At 35.9% G+C, this 21,601-nt stretch overlaps 1 protein-coding gene across 4 annotated transcripts in view; it reads right to left on the bottom strand.

The window, feature by feature from the left end:
• Lrrtm4 (leucine rich repeat transmembrane neuronal 4) overlaps positions 1 to 20,386 on the bottom strand; it is a 750,427-nt gene extending 730,041 nt beyond the window's left edge. Inside the window, exons 1-3 of one of the 4 annotated variants that reach the window (XM_021190344.2) lie at positions 20,061 to 20,386; positions 19,541 to 19,623; positions 16,115 to 17,661 (exon numbers count right to left, since the gene is read on the bottom strand). In XM_021190344.2, coding sequence (XP_021046003.1) covers positions 16,115 to 17,661; positions 19,541 to 19,544 — 1,551 coding nt within the window. In that variant the 5' untranslated portion in view covers positions 19,545 to 19,623; positions 20,061 to 20,386. Of the gene's footprint in view, positions 1 to 16,065; positions 17,662 to 19,540; positions 19,624 to 20,060 lie in introns of all 4 variants that reach the window. The other 3 variants (XM_029535180.1, XM_021190342.1, XM_029535181.1) reach the window with 3 other exon arrangements.
• Positions 20,387 to 21,601: the final 1,215 nt, after the last annotated feature.

Below are 21,601 nucleotides of genomic sequence, written 5' to 3'. Positions count from 1 at the left end.
CAATGAAACCTAGGGTAATTGTTTACTTTAACATTCAGTGAACTAAATATCATAATCTTTCAAGACAAATATTGGAAAACTTTGTTCGAAGAGTATCTACATTTAAAATGCAGTTAGTAGGAGCAAAATTTGAAGGTATGATCATTTCCATCTCTGAGTTGGGATATTAAGTTCCTACTGAATAATGACAAGGTGCAAATTACTGACTTTAGAGATACCATGCTGTTTTAGAATGGGTGAATTTAATATCTGCCAGTAGGAATGGCAGATATTAAAGTAGCCATTTTCTGACCCTATGCATTATCTTGACTATATGAGGATTTTAAGGGGATGAGAGTTAATTAGGAAGAGTTGAATAGGATTTTACAACTCCTTTTACAGAAGCTGTGGAAAGAAGAAGAAAACAAACACTAGGAGATAATGAAGGAAGCCCAGAAGAGGACTTCTTGGGTGGAGTCCCGAAAGAAGAGGCCAAGGAATGAGACTGCTGATTATTCAGGATTCTGTGGGTTGTGTGGGAGTATTAGATCTCATTCTATGAGCATGGAATCCCAGTAAAGTACTTTACATACACTAGAATAAATTTAGTGGCACATGTCTGGTTTCAAGTCTCATTGTGTGGAGCTTAGGAAGAACATGCAATAGAATAGTTGACTTGAGACAAGGAGAGAAAGAACATGATAACGACGATGGAAGAGATGTATGATGAATTTTAGACTTTCAGTGGTTGAAAATCAATAAGGATTTTGATAGTCTCAGGTATGGTCCTTGGGAATCTAACTTTCTCTGATGGATACCTTCATTCAAAACTTAAATACACAAAGAATAGCAGGTTTTAAAAAGAAACTGGTAACTCTTAGAATAGAGTTTAAGGAAAAATTTGATATTAGAATTCAGATAACAAGTTAGAAATTGGTGCATGTGAATGTATTATGTAGTAAAAAGCAGATATACCTTGTTTATACTCAGTAGATATATTACAATTTTTCTGATATGTAAAAAATGAAGTGGGGAAGACCTGGGAGGGATTTAATGGCATATGAGAAAAGTTGATGATTATTCTGTGAGGAAAGCATACTATTTTATTCAGGTAGAAAATATTTGAGCTTGAAGAATGATGTAGGGAGAAAGAGTTTTATATTGAAAAGTCCAAAGAAGAGAGCATTGGAATGAGGAAGAGAAGACATAGAGTTTAATAATGCCAAAATATTAAAGAAAGGCACAGAGTTGAAAGTTATCAAAGTAGTGGCAATGAAGCCAGTGGTAAGCTTAACAAGAAGGGCTTTGGTGATTGGCAGGCTGTGTTCACAGATCATCTTGTCCTGAAGATTTGAGTGGCTGATGGGAAAAGCAAACTGAGGTAGAACCTTTTTGGATAGTTCTCTAACTAAGGGTAATAAGGGACAAGAAAGAAAAGAAGACGGTTTTAGTTTAGGGAAGGGGGTTTGCTGTTGATTTTTAGCAGAAAGACTCAAGTTTGTTTTAAAATCTGCAGGAATCATACACCTTTGTGTTCACAAATGAAAGATCATAGCCACATCTCATCTGGAAATCAGCTCTGTTGGCCAACGGATGTCTATGTCCTTCTCAAAGTGATATATATATATAATATATATATATATTATATATATATATATATATATATATATATTACATTGGTGAAATAACCACAGAACCCAGAAGGTTCATAGCTCTAATCATTTACTACATTGTGCTAGTAGGATTAGATATATATCTAATATATTATATGTCTATATATTATACATAGATGAATCCATTTGACTTTATATGAAAGAGAATATTAACTAATAAAAATAGTAAAATACTAAATTGAATGCCAAAGCAAAAAGACAGAAACATTTCTGAAGATTCTGGTACTATTAAAGATAGGGAAAAAGTACATCTAAATAATTCATTATAAGTAGAATATAAATGCCTTCAAGTTTATTTTATAAATCTATAAACTTGAAAACTAATAGCAATTGTGGTAAGAATCAGTTCATAAAACTGCACAAAACCATGACTGAAGGAACATATCACCGTGAAGACTAAAATATATCTAATGACCCAACAGTTTTATTCAGATTTATAAATGAAAAGATTAAAGGAGTTAATAAGAATCTTGTATATTTTGTAGCACAGTAAATGTTAGAGAGCACATGACAAATATATAATTATAGAAATCTAAGAAAGAGCAATTATAATGCAAACAGATTGTTGTACACTGAATTTTCAAAGGCATGAATAATTTTCTAGGAAACTATAATTCAAAATTCTGATTCAAGGAAAAACAAAATATTCAAACTGATAATTTTTCAAATGTAACATTTTCTCAACAAATTAAAAAGGAGTCTGACAATGAAAAATTTGTGTGGATAATTTGCACAATTCAAAGAAAATTAATTTCTTACTATTTTAACCATTTCAAAGATAAAATAAAAAAAATGAGTAAATATAAGATACTGATGGAGAAAGCCATATGAAGCACTTTATTAAAACAGAATTGGAGACTGGCAAAATGGCTCAGTGGGTAGTAACATTTGCTGCCAAGTCTAGCAACCTGAGTTCAATCACAGGGACCCACACTGTAGAAGGAAAGAACCTATTCTTTCAAGTTGTCCTTTTCCTTCGACCTCCACAGAGGTGCTGTGGAACACAGACACACACACACACGCACTCACACACACACATACACACAAACATACAAATAAAAGGAGAGATGAAAACTTCCAATAAATCTTAAAGAGTGTTAGTCTGGAAAATAGTTGTTTGGAAAATAATTTCACTGTAGAAATTCAAACATTTTTGCATGAGAAATTATATCTATAATTTATAAAACATATACTTAAATAGGTATGAACTTGACTGGAAAATAGAAAACTAAAATTATTCCTTGCATTTGGTATCCATATTTATAAATTTGTGTTTTAAATGTTTCTATAATTGTGATAACAAAGATTTGGCTAAAAATATGTTTTGTCCATTACTGAAAAATAGCATGTTGTTCATTATTACTACATACTGAAGTAGATGAAATATTTTTTGATGAATAAATGTAGACTGTATGGCAGTAAATGGACTTAGAATAAAAGTAGGCTATATAGCAGTAAAATGAATCTTGAGTTAGAGGGTACATGCATTGGGAAAGGAAAATGAAGGAGGGCATGGGAGGAGTTGAAAGGGAAAAAGCAAGGTGTGGTTTTCTTTAATTAATATATGAAATTCTCATATAGATATAAATACTTATGTTGAATTTAGTTCTTATAGAAAGCATATTCATCCATACACAGTAAACTTATATTAGTGTTTAGAAGCATACTTCTAATACACTGGATATCTGTAGAACATACAAAAGTGTTTGGAAAGCATGAATGCTTTCACTTCCCACCTCTGAAATAATGATGCCAGGAAAAATTAACTCTTTAGTGAGAAAACCACTCAGTCTCTATTTTCCATCCTGTGTAAAAATAAGTTTTCAACTGATTAATGCCTGAAATATAAAACTGAACATGTAGACAAAATTATCAAAACCTAACAAATCCCTTGTACATACATTATAGGAACTACTACTAAAACAAAACAAAAAACAAAAACAAAAACAAAAGCAAAAACCTCCCAAAACCTGCTGCAAAGTCTAGATTTGATAGATGTTCAGATGGCAAATTGCAAAAAAATAAAAAAATAAAACCTAGTACATTAGATGCAGAGAGACAAACCAGGGTTGGTGATGAACATCTGGAGTTTGAGTATTTGGGATCAGAAAATGGAGAATCAGTGATCAGACACACTAACAAAAATAAAGCAAAACCAAAACACAATATATTAAGCAGTGAGCACAAATTGCTGAAAGGAAAATTGTTAAAATTGGTGTGCATGTAGAAAAGCTGAAAATCTTGTGAATCCTGTGGTCACATAAAAGGCCACATACACTTTTAAATAGCTTGGAAAAAAATGAGGTAAATAGTAGTAGACTTTTTCTTTGGGTCATGCCCACATACATGAGGAGGCTATTGATGATATAGCTGTGAACTAGGATCCAATAATCATATGTGTAAACATGTACATGTGGTATATTGTAACATGTAGAAACAAGAACAAGGAAGGTAAAATGGTCGAATATATAATGGTAGGGTGGAATGAAGGTAATGGGGGTATGAGCCATAAAGGATGACATAGAGTTCATGGAATTTCTAGTTCTAAATCTCTCATGGAGTATTATTATCATTGTGAGGATATGGAATTAATTCACAGAGATGGTTCTTTTTCTGTTCCATCCTGACCAGATTCCTGGCTTAAAGGCATGTCCCACTATGACCATCTTCCATACATATATATATATATTATTTTCCGTCCAGGTTCTGGATGGAAAGACATGTGCCAGTAGGACTGTCTTCTTCATGTTTAATTTGCAGATTCTGTACAATAATGTTTTAATTATCAACCAGAGCTATTTATAAGTTAGGGAACTGCATAATTGTTTAACAAAAAATATTTTTTAAGAAAATTCTGAAATAAAACATAATAATAATATTCCTTATTATCCTAAGATGAGGATTTTAAAGTGTCCATTTTGGTTCTTTAACCATTTAGAATTAAGTATCAGGTTTGTATTGTTTTTGACCCACATCTAAACACATATACCTGTGTTATGATATGTTAGACAATATTTTAGAAGTAAACATTTGAATTCCCCAAGGGTTTTCTCTCCGCATTAAAATTTTAATAGCTTTGCTTAATTTATTAATAATTTGATCTTTAAACATTCCAAAATAGTTCTCAAAACACATTTATTAAAGGTATGATAGATAAGAGAAAAACTTTAAGTAGCGAAGTATAAATTTTTATATTCTTAGATTCTTGTATCAGTAACAGAAGCACATTACAAACCTGTAACACAATGTAATAAAGTGGGAATATTTTGCTCATATAATTAAATATAGTGTTTCAATAAAATTTCAGAGGAAATTCCAATGACAATATAAATAGGTATATTATTTCTTTTATAATAATCCTGGCCAATCTTTTATCCAGTGACTGATCATACAAAAATTCATGAGGAACATGTTATGCTCAAGATAAAGGGAAATGTAATGGAATATTGACTTAAATTGGATTTTACACTATTATCTTTTGAGTAAAAAGGCACCATTTGTGGATAGGTTGTAAAGGGAATTTTGACTGGCAAGATTAATAAATTTTATATTCCATTTCCTTTCAATTTTCAAATTTGAGATCTAAGTATGCCTCACGTTTTACAAGAAAATTAAAAGAAAAATAAATTCAAAGTTTTAAGTAGCAAAGTCTATGCTTCAGGATGGACAGGAAAGAATGAGGCTAGGGAGGTGAGGTTGAGGTAAAGAGTGCTATGCAGCTGTTCTCTGTGGATGAGAGCTTACAATAGGGGGACTCTTATGGCAGAATGGGAGGAAGGACTGTGGACCTTAAAAAGGGATAGGAACCATTCAGGAAGACCCAGAGAGTTCACTAATCTGAACCCTGTGAGCTCTCAGAAACTGAACCAACAAGCAAAGAACATACACGGGCTGGACCTCAGCCTCCCTGCACATACATAGCAGACGTGTAGCTTAGCCTTCGTGTGTGTCCAGAGTGGGGCTATCCCAAAAGCTGTTACCTGTATATGGGATATGTTCTAGCTGGGCTGCTGTGTCTGTTTTCCATGGATGAGGATGTGCCTAGCCCTGCAGGCTTATGTACCATGGTGGAGGGATGCCCAGCAGGCCCTTCCACATGCTCAGAGAAGTGGAGGAGGAAAGGTGTTGATAGGGATAGAGCAGTGACCATGATGTAAAGTTAATAATTATAATTATAATTATAACAACAACAACAACAACATAAGAATTTACAGTAGGACCTGAGACCAGTAAGTACAATCAGACCAAAGGATCATGGGAGGCACAGGCCATCACTTCATCAACTTAGACATGGTCACAGAGTTACCTCAATGGTAGGATATCAAAGTACTCAGAGACCATTACTAAAAGGAGTCACCTAGACGGTCATAGAGTTCCTCAAAAGAAGTGTAGGCAGACTTCTAAAGAGATTGTATAAACAGAGGAGTAAATGTCTAACTGAAACTACTTAAGGAGAATTGCATTTGTACAATCGGTTCCCAGGTCTGAACCAGTTTACTCACCCACCTAGAACTCAGAACCATGTGACAAACTATAATCTCCCCCAAAATTCCTATCACTTAACTGTCTATTTATTTCCCAGACTTTTCCAAAGGGATCCACCACAATTTACTTAGATGTCTGTTTTGAGAAATGGTAAGAGATCAGACTGTTGGTTATGCTAGGATATGGTCTCTGAAATGATGGTAATCCTTAGATATCTAGAATCCAGGATCATAGTAATCTCCAAAATGAGGATTCAGGAGCACATGTCTATTTACCAGTGGATCCCCCATCCTTCCCTCCACCCTTTCCCCTTCCTTCCTTCCTTCTTCCCTTCTTCACAAGTATCTCATGTTCTCAGGCTCAAGTTCACAAATAGACACAGATGACATTGAACCCCTGCGTCCCTGCATCCACCTCTGGAGTACTCCAGCAAACCTGCCTTGTATGATTCTGAGGATGATTGAATCCAAGGCTTTGTGCCCACTAGGTGAACACTCTACCAATAGAGTTTCCTCAGCCCATAAAGTAGTTTACTTCATCACTTCTGTATCTCTGTTTCTGTCTCTCTGTCTCTGTTTCTGTCTATTTCTGTCTGTCTCTGTCTCTGTCTCTCTCTCTTTGTATGTGTGTGTGTGTGTGTGTTTAAAGACACTAACCTGTGTTGCTCTTGTTTAATAACATTCATTCTTAAGTAGTCCTTGTGGAAAACAAAAATTGTTATTTTACTTTACAATATAATATATGGATAGGGAGAAAAATAGTGATGTGATGTAGACATTTCAGTCAAAGTAAGAATTTGGGTTATAGTCAATAATCATAAGTATTCACATGAAGCATGAAATGTGACATATATATGCATCATTTATAGAGTTGGATATAGAGTGGATAGCTACATAGATACACAGATACCCATGCTCTACATTATCAGTGTTTTGGCCACCAAAGGACTGCTTATATAAGGATAACCCTACAGTATTATGTTCCCTTTATAAGAATGAAGCCACCCTAGTTTGTATTAACATGACTGATACTTACATGGATGCACATTTTCTTAAGGAACCAGTTCCCAGTAGTTCTCTTTCTGTATGTGTGATCTGGATATATATATATATATATATATATATATATATATATATATATATATATGATGTAAATTATTACATGTATGTATAAGAGAAGGCATTATAGGTCAAATCAACTGTAATCATGTTGACACTACATCGACATCCGCTACAGAATTTTCACATTTTCTTGAAATTAGTAAGTAAGATGTTAAACCACAACCAACCTCCTATAGTTTGTTGAAAGCTCCCATTTTGGGGATATGAACATTTGGAGGAATTAGGACTTATCCTTTCAAGAGAATGAATTGAGAGGTAACAGTTGATGAGACTGACTGAGAATTTATATGTTGTGTTTCTAACACAGATCTTTTTTAGGATGGTGACAATAAAATAATAATAAATATTGCTTTCTTAGCAAGGTGAATAAAAGTCTCAGCCAATAGAATATTTTTAAAGTCTTGAGGTATTATTAAATATTACTGTGACTGTGTCCAAACTAAATTACAGCTCAGACAGAGGCCAGAAAAGTCAGGGTTATTATCCAGTTTAGAAAAAAATATAAGCAAAATACTTGTTTCTAAGTCAGGTGTGTTATTGGCATCATTATAACTAATAATAAGAAAAATCATGCAACCATACTAGATTTTGCATTTTTCTGTAGACATCAAGGCTTTCACTTAATAATCATTTATATTTACAGTGAAGGAGTGTAGAGAGTTTTCAAACAGTGCCTCATTAATCATGTCAGCCAGTTACTAGGAAAGTTATTATCCCAGTTCAATAGATAGAAAAATTATATCATGGAAAGGTCAGTTACATATTTACTTGTCCAATCTTGGTAAAGCAAAGGGAGTCAGTCTCAAATCTGAGACCTCTTTTCACCCTTTGATCTAACTATTGGACCAGTGCAATACTGGTCCATGTAGTGGGTAACCGTCAACCTAAAAGAGTTCACAGCTGACCTCTCTGTGCTTTCTTCTACAGATCTATAAACACAGAAAGAAATATCAACTTTTCTTCTCTCATGGCCAAAAAATATAAGAAATGGGAAGCATACATTTCTATTTCCATTTGCTTAAGTCTTTTGTAAATCACTGTCAATTGTTTATGTCAAAACTGCAAAGATCAAACTGTATGTTAGTGACATCATCACAAACAAATTTAGAGTATGAAAAAAATGAAAATTTGAGTCTAATGAATACATTTAAAACACTTGTTAAATCAGTAAGAAAAGCAAGAAATCAACATTTAACATTTTTCAACACTTCAAACGTGTCGCCAATCGTGATTTGAGAAGGAAAAGTGTTCTAGCTGGGCTGCCTTGTCTGGCCTCACTGAAAGAGGAAGCAACTGGCTTCTAGACTTGATGTGCCAGGGTGGGGGAATAGCCTGCGGGGGCATCTGATCAGGGGGCGTTGGCTAATTGTTGCTATTACATAAGTAATGTGGACACAATTGAGCTTTAAACTTCAAAATTCCTTTGGTGTAAATAAAGAATAACTACCTATATTTATACTTTAAAATATGTATTTCTCTGAGAATCTAAAGAAATAAATTTCTTCAAAAATTAACTTATGTTAAACATAGTTTGAATGAAAACACTTGTCTATCATTTAATTCAGTGAGATTGGAAGATCTCAAACATTTGACTATTACATAGAAATGCGCATTATACATTTATGTAGAAGTTTTAAAACTATAGCTATATTCTATTTACATGTATAGAAACTGAACAATGTTTAAAGGAAAATAAGATAAAAATTAATAAGGTGACCTGTGTGTCTAGGATTAATGATTATCTTTTTGCCACTTTCCCTGACATCTGAGAAATGAGGAAAGAAAGATAACTGAGTCAAAGCTTTAAGCACACTACGTATGAGGTGTTAGTAGTTTTCAAATTTCAGACTAAGTTCAAGGACAGAAAGGAGCAAACAGAGGTACTCCTAAGACTTAAAATTCCATTTAGTACATTAGTGCGATATTGGTTGTGGAGATGAATCACATAAACTAAGTAAATCAGTGAATAGTTATGCATATTCAAAAGAAAAGTCTGCATTATTATAATGTATACATATATATGCATACATACTATTGTTTCAGCAACATGTATAAAACAGTATGTAAGCTTAAGTATATATGGATCATTAAGGAGAGTATTTTGGAATTATATTGATGCTACACTGAAGACTATCATTTTTTTTCCATTTTTATTAGCTATTTTCTTCTTTCAGATTTCAAATGCTATCCCCAAAGTCCCCTATACCCTCCCTCTGCCCTGTTCCCCAAACTACCCACTCCCACTTCCTGGCCTTGGCATTCCCCTGTACTGGGGCATATAATCTTCACAAGACCAAGGGACTCTCCTCCCATTGATGGCCCACTAGGCCATCCTCTGCTACATATGCAACTAGAGACACAGCTCTAGGGGCTATTGGTTAGTTCATATTGTTGTTCCTCCTTTAGTGTTGCAGACCCCTTTAGCTCCTTGGGTACTTTCTCTAGCTCCTTCATTAGGGGCCCGTGTTCCATCCAATAGATGACTGTGCGCATCCACTTCTGTATTTGCCAGGCACTGGCATAGCCTCACAAGAGAGAGATATATCAGGGTCCTGTTAGCAAAATCTTGCTGGCATATGGAATAGAATATCATATATATATATATATATATATATATATATATATATATACCACTAAAATATTACCACATATAAAAATAATGCTACAAATAAAAATAACTAAATTGTGTGCTGTAAAGTTCACTATTTGCAGTTTGTTTTCAATGTTTTATCTTTCATCACGATTCTTTATAATTTTTGGATGATACATGTCTAGATAGATTTTACATTTATTTTATGTACATAAATTTTTTAAAAAGTTTATTAGCTTCACTCTTACTTTACTTCCAAATCTTATGATGGCAAATATTGCAATAGGGCTGAGGAGATGGCTCAGTGGGAAAAAAAAAAAGCACTTGCTACCAAGCCTGAAAATATAGGCTTGATGTCTTGATCCCACATGGTGGAAGGAGAGAAAATTATTATCTGAACTGCACCTGTGTATCATTGCAATAGGGAATATGTGATATTCACTATTATAGATAGATAGGTAGATAGATAGATAGATAGATAGATAGATAGATGCACTATGTGCATAATACAATATCAAAAAATTAACATCCTCATGTATATGATACAACCAAATATCTTTCTTCAAAAAAGTAAAAATATCTCAACCGTTAAATTTACTTAAACTTCATTTCTGGGCAGTGAAACATTATTTTAAACTATTTAACAGGATTTTTAAAGGTGGCTTTACAGAAATGTAACAGTTACTCATTTGAAAACCATTGGTTTTGATACCAAAGGAAATACTGTGATTTTTCTCAGCCTTCTTCAACCCTGATTTAATGTTTCAATGGCTTATGGAAAGCATGAGAAAAATAGCCTCATGATTTCTTTCCCTTTTAAGAATATTGAGATTTTTATTAAAATGACTGGATGAATAATGCTACTTCTAGTACCATAGCAGGAATTTAAATTTTTAAAAGGCATTCAAGATTACTTCACATGTTTCCCTAACCAAAAGACATACTAATGTTTCATAATTTCGAGTGCTTGGTAACAGACAAGGTGCCACACTTCCCTTGATTTACTGACACAGAACTTTATACATGAGCAGTCAGATGAGTCACTGATGGTGATGTTACTGAACAACCTCTAAAGCACAGCACTGTCTATGAAGGCAAATTTGAAGATGGAGATTATGTGCTTTATCTAATATAGAAAAAGCAGCAAGAAGAAAAATAATGGGATTATGTAAGTCATTGAGTTGAATCAAATCTATACATTCTTAAACCTTAGGCTTCTCAGGTTGGACTCATAGAGCACACTCCATACTTCAAACCATGTCTTCAGATGCTGTTTCCAGCAAAGCCCAGAAAAGAACTGAACCATTTTAGTCAGTTAAAAAGAAATCTTTCCTGAATTTGTCATGTCAGACCTTGTTGGCAGCTGTCACTCTTCACAAGTACCATTTTCAAATTCTAATGAAAACACTATTCACAAAGATATTTTAATTGGATCAAATCAGACAATCAATATGTTAAAAAAGACATTCATTCCTTTAAGTGCTTTCCAAGTAAGTAGCTACTTGGCAGAGTGTAAGATACACGCAGAGGTATGCATGCCTGTATCCTCAGATGCTCATCACGCCCATGTGGAGTATATGTATTTTCTCCTAAAGGGGGGCATTGTATGGCCACTATCCTGACCAGGCAATTTTAATAAGTCAGTATGCTAGGTATTTTTTCCTTTTGACATTGACAAAGGATTAAAAATAGTGCAGATTCTCCTCCATGTCTGGTTTTGTTATTTTGTTTTTTTGTTTTTGTTTTTGTTTTTGTTTTTGTTTTTTTACTTAGTCCTGTACATGACTGCAGAGATTTTACAAAATTTACTGGAATTTACTGGTTTGAAGATTGCTTTGTTGTGGGAGATACTATGCTAGTTGAATATAATATTACTGATGGGTGAAAGTAAAAAGAAATGACTAAACCCTCACCATACTCAAATGCCAATATGTCATAAAGATTCAAATTTGAATACATTAAATTTTCATTTATAAAAAACTAGATTATATGTTTAACTTGAAAAATGTATTACTAACAAGTCCTAATAATTCTAACACCACATTATTTTCATTAGTATTAAAAGTAGTCATTACCTCTATTGTAAACTATATTTTTCTGTTTTCCTTTCCCATCACCTCCACCTTGTTTGTAGAAATGTGTGTATATCTATAAGCAGATACATGAATATACTGATGCATTCACGTACATGCTCTTATATCAAACACAGATACACATACATATTTTGTATATGACTATACAAGATATAGCCTCAATTATAACAACTCATCGTGATGTTTAATTCATCAAAATAGTTGTACTTTCTATAACTATTTTAGTAAGTAGACAAAGACAGTAGGCTCAGACCACCCAAGAATCCTCTTTCAATATTTATTAAAAACTTGCAGCCCTAGGAAATCCATTCAGCAACCTACAAAAGGCCAACTTCTAAATTGTCAAAAGAAGATAATATTACTTATATCGGTAGTTTGAACTTGACCTAGTACCTTCAATTATTTAAGTACAAAGCATTAGCTTTAGCATATACCACCTTACTGCACAGCCATGACAGACTAGACACTACACACTACACACTTATTTAAAAGTATATCATTAGAATATCCAAAATGTAGAAAATATACAGATGAGTCATCATCCATACTGACATTTTTTCCTAGTGATAGCACTGTTAGCATTGTGGGATGGATGTTTCAAAACAAACTTTAAGGACTTCGCATTTCAAGCACTTTGAATGGAGAATATTGCAGACTCTTTTCATTGACTTTCATGGTTCAACGACACCGCTTTAAAGCATGAAGGACAAAGTAGAACGTATTTCTTTTTCCTGTATTCACATGGGTTAATTTTGTAAATGTCTTTACTTTTGTCAGTTGAGAAAGCAAATCTTGGAAAACCTAGATATTCAAAGGTTTGTTCTTCATAAAACCTAAGGGTCAGATGTATATACAACTATCATCCCTGTGATACGATTAATGAAAAAAAATGTGTAAGATTTCAAAAACTGTTTGGAAAATGACAATTGCAGTTGTTTATAAAAATCTTCCCAAGTTTTAAGTGAATCCATTAGCTCAGAGTTCATTCAGCCAACTTTTCAGCCAACCACATTGACTGACTCAGTGTGGTGACAGTTATGTATATGTTTCTCATATTTGTTCCATTAGTCATTAATAGTCACTTACAACTATCTACTAAGTTCCTCTTTTATAGAAATTGGAAATACTCCCTATGTTATTAAATTACTCTCTCCCAATTTATTAGCCTAATAATTGCCTATGAACTGTACAAAACTTTCCCTTGCAAAACACACAAGGAAATGTAATGAATTTGATGATGATGCTATCTCTGAGTGGCCGCTAATGAGAGGATTCTCATCCCAATGAGAGGGCATTACAGTTTCACATTAGTAGTAAACAAACAAAATGGATATCTCAACTCTGTTTAGTTAATGACAACTAAAGAAATTCATTAGTACAAAGAATCTTCCATTGAATAGTTTATTTTTTGAGGCATTGTCTTAGAAACTTAACAATCACTGCAACATATTCCAGTGGGAAACTTACAACTTTGAGTGAGTTTATTATTTTATTTAAATCACAAATTATGTTATAATTGAACGAATAGTTGTTTAGTCTGTGCTACTGATGTTATGATTTATGTAAACAATGCCGTGAGCAAAGACAGAATATAGTAACTTTTAAAATATTAATTTGGGGAAATACATGCCTCTTTTTTGGCCCTGTTTCATAGAGAACCTTTCTTTAAAGGGCTGTTTCTCAATAGACAAAGAGAAGAAGTTGAGACCCTTTCTAATTTATTCTCATAATTTTCTTTTGTTAATTTTTATAAATCCATCTATTATACAAATATCTGAATAATTTAGCCAAAGGAGGGGTGATTATTTGGGAATGTACATACGTTTATGAATAAAGAGATGTTTTTAAAAGTTTAACTTCCTAAGTTTTATGCCTTGACCAATGAAGACATTGTTGTGAAATATATATAGTCAACCATCTTCCAAGTTCCAGGACAAAAAGAGTTTAATCCTCTTGTGTAGCTGCCATTTGACTCAAGAGCATCATTACAGCATTGTATAAGCTATTCGTTGATTGCTGCCTCAATAATCAATTCTGCCTGTTCAGTTTCATAGATTCATAGTTCTCTTTGCTGCTATTATGGTATTCTGTGATTTCAATTACACTTTTAGGAAATAAAACATCCTTTATTTCCTATCACAATAATGTCTAAGATGTCTTTAAAAATACCTATAATTTAAGAACTTTGGAAAATTTTAGGACTCCTTTTTTTTCCCTCTAGTCCTTTTTTGAAAGTCTTTCTTCATTCTTAGTGAATCTCAAGTCACCATTCTATTCCAAAGAAAATATGAATAGACCTGGATTTTCCATTAGCTTTCATGGTAGCAGCCTTTCAGAGAATCATGGATGTAAGAAAGACCCAGAATATAATAAGATGCAATTGCATTGTGTAATTCACCTCTACCGTATCAATGTGGGCTTGCAAGAAAAACATCAAGCCTTGTTAGACTTTCATAGAAAGTTTTTATTCTCTTTAAATTTTAAGGGCAATCACTTATACAGGTTTCTTTGGGGGGTTTATTATTTGGGATTATGTCTTTTATTTTCAATAGTACACAAATGAGAAAAAAAAGAGAGAGAGCAAGAAAGAGAAAACAAACTCAGCAAAGAACAATTCAAAAAGTCCAAACTGTACTAAGTTTGAGATTATTTCAAATTCACTGTAGCATCTGAAAACACTCCCATTAACATATGTATTTAGGTCTGTGGAAAATTTGGTATATGTTACCAAAGAACAAATTATGTTTCCTAACTGTTATAAGTAACATTAGAAAGAGCACCATCTTTAAACACACATTAAAACTCACTTTTGAAAATACCGTCTAATATCAGATACTAAAAGAGTCAATTGCCAGAACAACCTTCTATCAGCTAAAGTATCCTGGCAACAAAACCTTACAGTTGGCTGTTACATAGTATTATTTTACCAATGAAAGAACAACACATATCCAATATCATTCAATCAGAAAATGGAAGTGGGTAAACACTGCTCTATTCATGTAATGTGTTCATGTAAGTGACCTTTTAAATTAGATATTCAGAAACTGGACCAAACATATTCTCATATAAATGAACATAGTCCAACATGGAATTCAGACATCCCTTTGAGGATTCTATGCAAATAAAAAAGACCCCAGCCAAAGTTACACCTTTTATTCATAAATATTTGCATCACTTAGTTTTGGGTCAATTTAACAAGAGTTTCTGTCCTTTTGAGAAAGACAGCAGAGATGACAAGCAGACTCTGTCATGCCTGTCATTATGTTACTGCCAAGTCATCAGCTATAAGTTGGTTTTCTGTTAGTTACCAGAGAAGCAGACAAAATATGGAAATTCACTTTCCTTCTAGTATAACACAAATATAACTTAAGAAACCTTTGCAAAGTGATCCATGTCCCAGTAATTATAAACAAAAGAAAAGCAAAGGCAGTAGAGAGAAAAACATCCTTAGAAGTGTGAGAGAACTCTATACAACTCTACAGTAGGCCTTAGATGTTCTTTCTCTATGCTGGTATAACAGTGAGCGACACATGTGACATGGCTGTGACTTCCTGGTTGCATGCTTTAATTCAAACTAAAACTTAACAGCAAAGTAAATCAAACCTTGGGTCAAATGCTCTTTGGTTTAAGTCATCACTACCTCCCATAATTTTGGTTAACTCATTGGATTTTAAATTAAGCTGGCTCTTCCATCTTCACCCCATTACAAAAGTCAATCACCAAGAACCAGACATAAATTTCAGAGTGATTTTGTTTGTGAGAATTCATGTTTCTAAGTCCAATCTCTCCATACAAACTATTTTAGAAAACAAAACAAAAACAAAAACCCCAGAACCAAAACCAAATAACAACAAAAAATCCCCAAAACAACTGAAAAACAAAACAAAACAAACAAATTTAAAAAAAAAAAAAAAACAGGTGTTTTAACATAGTATTTTATTACAACTTAATCCCATCCTTGAATGATTTTCTTTCAAGTTTCAACCAATTTTTTTTTTAAGTAGTCAGTTTCCTGGTGGTTGCAATTTAATTAAGTAACCTTTCACACTGAGCAAAACCCCAAAGCAAAAGGGTCGTTAATCTTTCTAGTGATTAGCCACACCACTAGAGCCTCAAACATTTACCTCTCCTTCCCCGCAGTGGAAATGGTTTTAGGAGCATCACGGTTCATACCTCACACTCCCTGGAGCCAGAGATGGTATATGTGCAGGGACCAGATCCATTAACCGATATATCCATGGTCTCAGAGTTCGTCGGCTTGTAGTCCACGTAGTATTCCTGTAAAGGGGAATTCATTTGTCTCTCCGACTCCCTTGCCTTTTTCCGTCTCCTCTTCATAAGTGAGTGCTGTTGGAGTTGTTTCATGCTGGCTGGGTACCTTTTCCAAGACACATAGATCACCAGGAGAATCATGGCCACGGAGAGGAATAGAGCCACGCTCCCTGCGATGATTTTGTGAAACGACACGTGCTCGTACTCATGATCCGTACCCGGAATTTGAAAGCCCGGGGATGGGCTCACTGCCTCCAGGGTGGCTGGGACTGCATCCGGTTTGAAGATGGTAGGTTTGGGGATGAACGGGGGCTTCTGGGGAGTTTGAGGCGCCAGATGTGATCGTTCTGTGTTGACCACTTGGACATCAGAGCAGATGTTGTAAGTCTCCACGGCATCGCTAACCTTCTCACCCTGTATGTGCTTAGGCCCTGCACATATCATGGTACTTTCTTTATTCCCTTTGAAATTCTTCAGCCAGTAGAATAGAGGACAGATGCTCCGACTACATTCCCACATGTTTCCAGACAAGGTGATGGATATTAAGGATATCCATGCATTGACAGTCTCCTGGGAGACATTGGTGAGCTTGTTGGAATCCAAATTCAATTTTTGCAAATTTGGGAGGCATTTAAATGTGCCAGGCTCGATTGCTTGGATGTCATTCCCTGATAAATCCAAGGTGTGCAAGGAACTCCAGGTCCATGTTAGGCCTTGACTGACAGAGCGGATCCTGTTCCATTGCAGGTAAATGGATCGCAGGTTGAAGAGACGAGGGAAATGAGCAAAGTTGATCTTTGAAAACTGATTATGCTCCAGGTGGAGCTCTTTCAACTTCAAAAGACCAGCAAACGCGTTTCGGGATAAGCTTCTGAGGCGATTGTAACCCAAATCCAGAAAGTCAAGGTTCCGGCAGTCTTGAAAAACCCTTATGGGCACGGTCTTTAGAGAATTAGATCGCAAGTGCAAAATGATTAGTTTTCGGAGGCCTTTAAACTGCTCAGACTGTAAGGTCTGAAGTTTGTTGTAGGAGAGATCTAGGTTGCGGAGGTTGGGGACTGGGTGAAATGTTTTATTGTGCAGATAGGTAATTTTGTTGGAGCTTAGAATTAATTCTTTCAGTCTGCGGATCCCTTGAAAGGCATCTTCATCCACTGAGCTAATGTAATTATGGTCAAGATAAAGCCATATAAGCTGGTTAAGGCCGGCAAACTGATTGGATTTGAGTTTCTGAATGCTGTTGAACCTTAAGGATAAACCTTGTGACCCTCCAGAAATGTTCTCAGGGATGTCTGCAAAGGCGTGAGACTCACAGTATACAATCTTGCCATCGCATCTGCAGTTCTTTGGGCAAGCTCTCTGAGCCCCCGTCAGCATAACCAGCAGCAGGGTGGGAAATAGCACCAGAAACACACTCATGCCTTTCAGCTGCGTGATTAGACGGAAACCTACAATAGCAAAGAGAACACAGATGCACCCTGTCAAACAGAAGCCACACAGCACCAACCACAGACTCGTCCAGATCAGGGGTGTCACACTGACAAACAGTAACTATCGGTACCCCTGGCTCACCCAGAGCAGGGATGTCCTGTCCTAACGTAAGAACAGGATAGGACGTTTAAGAACACATTTTAACAATTAAAAATCTTACTTCCTTTAGTGCCCCACGCTTGCTGCTTAGACCTCATTCCTCCTTAGTCTTCATAACATCACAGAACTATAGAACTGAGAAAAAACCTCTTGGAGTTTCCAGAGTGCTACTCTATCGCAACCCTGAAAAGCTCTGGGCATTGCTTTTCATTGAATACTGACATTTGACTAACAATAACATTTGGATGTCACTGTATCGACCCATAGTACTGAACAGAACTATACTGCATCTTTTGGTAAGGTCAGAGCCATGACTTAGGAAACCTGGTTCTTGAGCAAACAGGCTGTGATTTAGCAAATAGCTTCCGGGATGCTGTCAAAGTAATCCAAGTTTCTTCCTGAATTACATACTGACTGCATACAAGGGCTGCAATCCCTGAGCCCAGAAAAATGGCATGGGAATATACACAGAGAGCTGGCAGAACATGGTTCATAACAGTGTGACAGGCTCTCAGTTGGTTAAGAAACATATATTATTGTGTACTTTGGCCCCGTGTCCAGGAATACATGAGCTAAGACACATGATCACCCATACCACAGACATTCCCCAGCCATTGCTAAGAGAGCAAGTTTGTATACAAAATATGCAGACTATAAACTAATCACGTTATTAGATACATTGCTGTCTTTACCCCGTATAGTTGCCCTTGCAGATTTGAGAGATAAGGAAGGAAGCCTGTTATCAGCCTCCCCACCATCCTGACCTACTGAAGTCTCACTGAGAGCTTTTCCATCTCCCCTGCCTCCATTAACTTCAGAAAGCCTGCAAAGTTGCAATCTATTAGCATTTATGCCGCATTTTCAAATCAGTGCGTGAGAGGGGACTCCCCTCCACCTTCAACAGTAGGTATATTATTTCTTAATGGGAAGGAGAAGGACAGACAGACAGACAGCGAGTGACTACTGCAGGCTGAAATTTCTTTTTAAATAGTCATCTTTTAAACTAAGAGATAAAATCCTAGTCTAAAAATTCCGCTCCCCCCCCCCAGTTTTCCTTTTTTTCTCTTCTTCTTTCATTTATTTATCTTTCTATTTATTTATATAATTTCAAATTTAACTCAATCTTGCACTCTGTTTTCTTGTCAGCTTCAGTCTCATTGAAATACAACCCAGCTCTCCCAGACAGTAGAAAGAGGGAGGGAAAAAAAAGCCAGTCACACTTGAAAAAAACAAAACTGGCAAATGACTACTGGAAATTTGGAAGCTGTGTTCAGGATGCAGTTTCCAAGATCAAACAAGCCTCCGGTGCCACCTCTGATAAAGTAGGGACCCCACCCCTGCACCCACATAGCCAAGTGTTAACGATCTTCTTGACAGCAACCCGAACACAAGCGTGGCTCAGATTATCAGGAAATAGAAGCAAACACGATATTTATTTCATGCCCTGTTCCCAAGCTGTGGTTACGCAGACGCTAGAGACTGTCTTAAAGCTATCCCTCCAGCGTGTGTTTAAGTCCGCGTTGTGCATTTTTAGATTAAAAAAAAAAAGAAAAGAAAAATAAAACACTGCGAAAAGAAAAGGATCTAAAAATATAATAGCAACTATAGTGAGACAGCGGGTAAAGTAGAGGTTGCCGCTTTGTGCCTGTTTCCTGGTCTTTTAGCAGCTAATGCCCAGCTGAGGATGCGGGGTTAGGATCAGCTTTGCTGAGAAGAAAACAACAAAAGTTCGCTTACCCATCCTTTGTCATCCAAAAACCGTCTGCCCCCCTCTCTCAGCTTTCTTCTTATTTGGTCTCTCCTGTAGAAATCACCACCACCTTCATGACACAGTGCAGCTGTCATTCAAACCATTCTGAGCCCGCATGTGAGCCCGTAGCCCCATGTAAACTTCCCCGGAGAGGACAGGCACACACACACACACACACACAAATAATATAGATATACGTATACTTAAAAAAAAATCAGCACGGGGTGGGATGAAGGGGCAGGGAAGAGGAAGCCGCTGGGGGGGGGGGATGCCGGAGGGGGGAGGGCCTCTAGGCTCTGAGGACCATTGTATAATTCACTAGGGACACATTAGCAGTAAATTGGCAATCTGTGAAAAGAGCTACAGCTCATCTCGGAGGTAACCAACTTCTCTGTGGGAAAAAAAAAAAGAGGAAGAGAGAGAGAGAGACAGAGAGAGAGAGAGAGAGGAGAAGGGATTAAAAAAGAAAAAAAGAAAAAGAAAAGGAAAGGAAAATCCTCAGAATACCTGGCATTCCTTATTGTGCGGGCTTTTGCCATTCCCAGATAAAGCAATTCATCCTCAGGGTTTTTCAGCTGTTGAAGCAAGCAGGCCGCCTGTGCTGTACGAGAGACCCCAGTTTAAAATCTATGCAGGCTAGGTTTATCCATTTAGCTGGTCAGGTTGAAAGTGTTTTGTAGCTGTGCTGAGAGGCAGCCCTTGTCTAATTCAGAAGGCTTTCCAGAGACTGATGGTGCTCAGAGCTGGTTGGTGCTAATGCTCGAGTTTGTGATACACTGAGTGCCCTCCGCTGGAGAAAACAGATTGCACATTAAAGGCAGGAACAAGTGAGCTTGTCAGGGCTGTGCAGTCTTCCCTGCTCAGAAAGGGAAATTAAAGGCACAGGATCACTTCCCCCCCCACCCCGCTGCTCCAGTGGTTATAAATTATAAAAGGTTTGTGGCTGAGTTTATGCTTCACAGCTGCAGCAGCTGTTAGCAACTTCCTAGGTTTCTCTCTCCTTCCAAATGTCTGTGATCCGTAGATTTGGAAAGTTTGTTTTTGGTTTAAAATGGTTTTCAGGGAGCCACGGGTGATATTTCCCCATTTTTCATGGCAGGAATAATTTTTAGTGTACTTATGGTTGTTGTTGGTTTGTCTATATTTTCATTTTCAAAAAGCCAACCACGTAAGGATGCCATCCCATTTGGGAGAGAGCACACTAGGCTTGGCTTTTAAAGTTCATCGTGAAAATTTTAAGTCTGATTACTCCATGCTCAGCCTTTGTCAATAACACCTATTCTGTTTGTTACTCTGTACATTTATCAAGTGATTTATAATATGACTTTGTAAAAGTTTATATATTTAATTTAAGTGCTTTTCAGTTACCAAGTGTCTGGGTAACGGAGACTGAATGTCAGACAATAACTGAACTAAAGCTTGTCAATGTTATTGCAGTTGCTTCCCTCAACACTCATTCACTTTTCCAACGAACTTTTTCTTATGCAAATAATCTGTTCTGTTTTGCTCACCATCCTGAAAGAAACAAGAGCATTCTCCTGTATTATCCTGGCCCTTCTCTAATATTTGCAGGCTATCCTGAAATTAGGACTGATTAAATGAAAAACAATCTGAAGTGAATAATTTTCAAAAATCTATATTCCTCATTGAATTTGTATTGGACACTTCAAAATGATAATAGTGCATTACCTACACATTTTACATGCATGAGTATTTGGTTTGCATGTATGTCTGTTTACTGTGTGAGTGCTTGGTGCCTACAGAAGCCAGAAGAGGGCATGAGATCCAGTGGAACTGAAGTCATGGACAGTCTCTGTATAGGTTCTGGGAGTAGAGACTGGGTCCTCTGCAAGAGGAATATATGATCTTAGCAACGAAGCTGTCTCTCTGGTCCTAAACCTCCATTGTGGTGTTCCCTAGTTTTAGTTATTTCATAATTATTCTGACAGATAATAATTTAAGGATGCCTAGAGTAACACAAGAAAATAAATGCAGTAGTGCAAAGACTGCTAGGTAGTCGCAGGCCTAATTCAGCAGCTTTGAGAACA

The sequence above is a fragment of the Mus pahari genome, chromosome 2 (assembly GCF_900095145.1).
Source record: "Mus pahari chromosome 2, PAHARI_EIJ_v1.1, whole genome shotgun sequence".
Classification (NCBI taxonomy): Eukaryota; Metazoa; Chordata; class Mammalia; order Rodentia; family Muridae; genus Mus; species Mus pahari.
The sequence above is the reverse complement of the archived record's forward strand: the minus strand, read 5'-3'. Positions and strand labels throughout refer to the sequence as shown.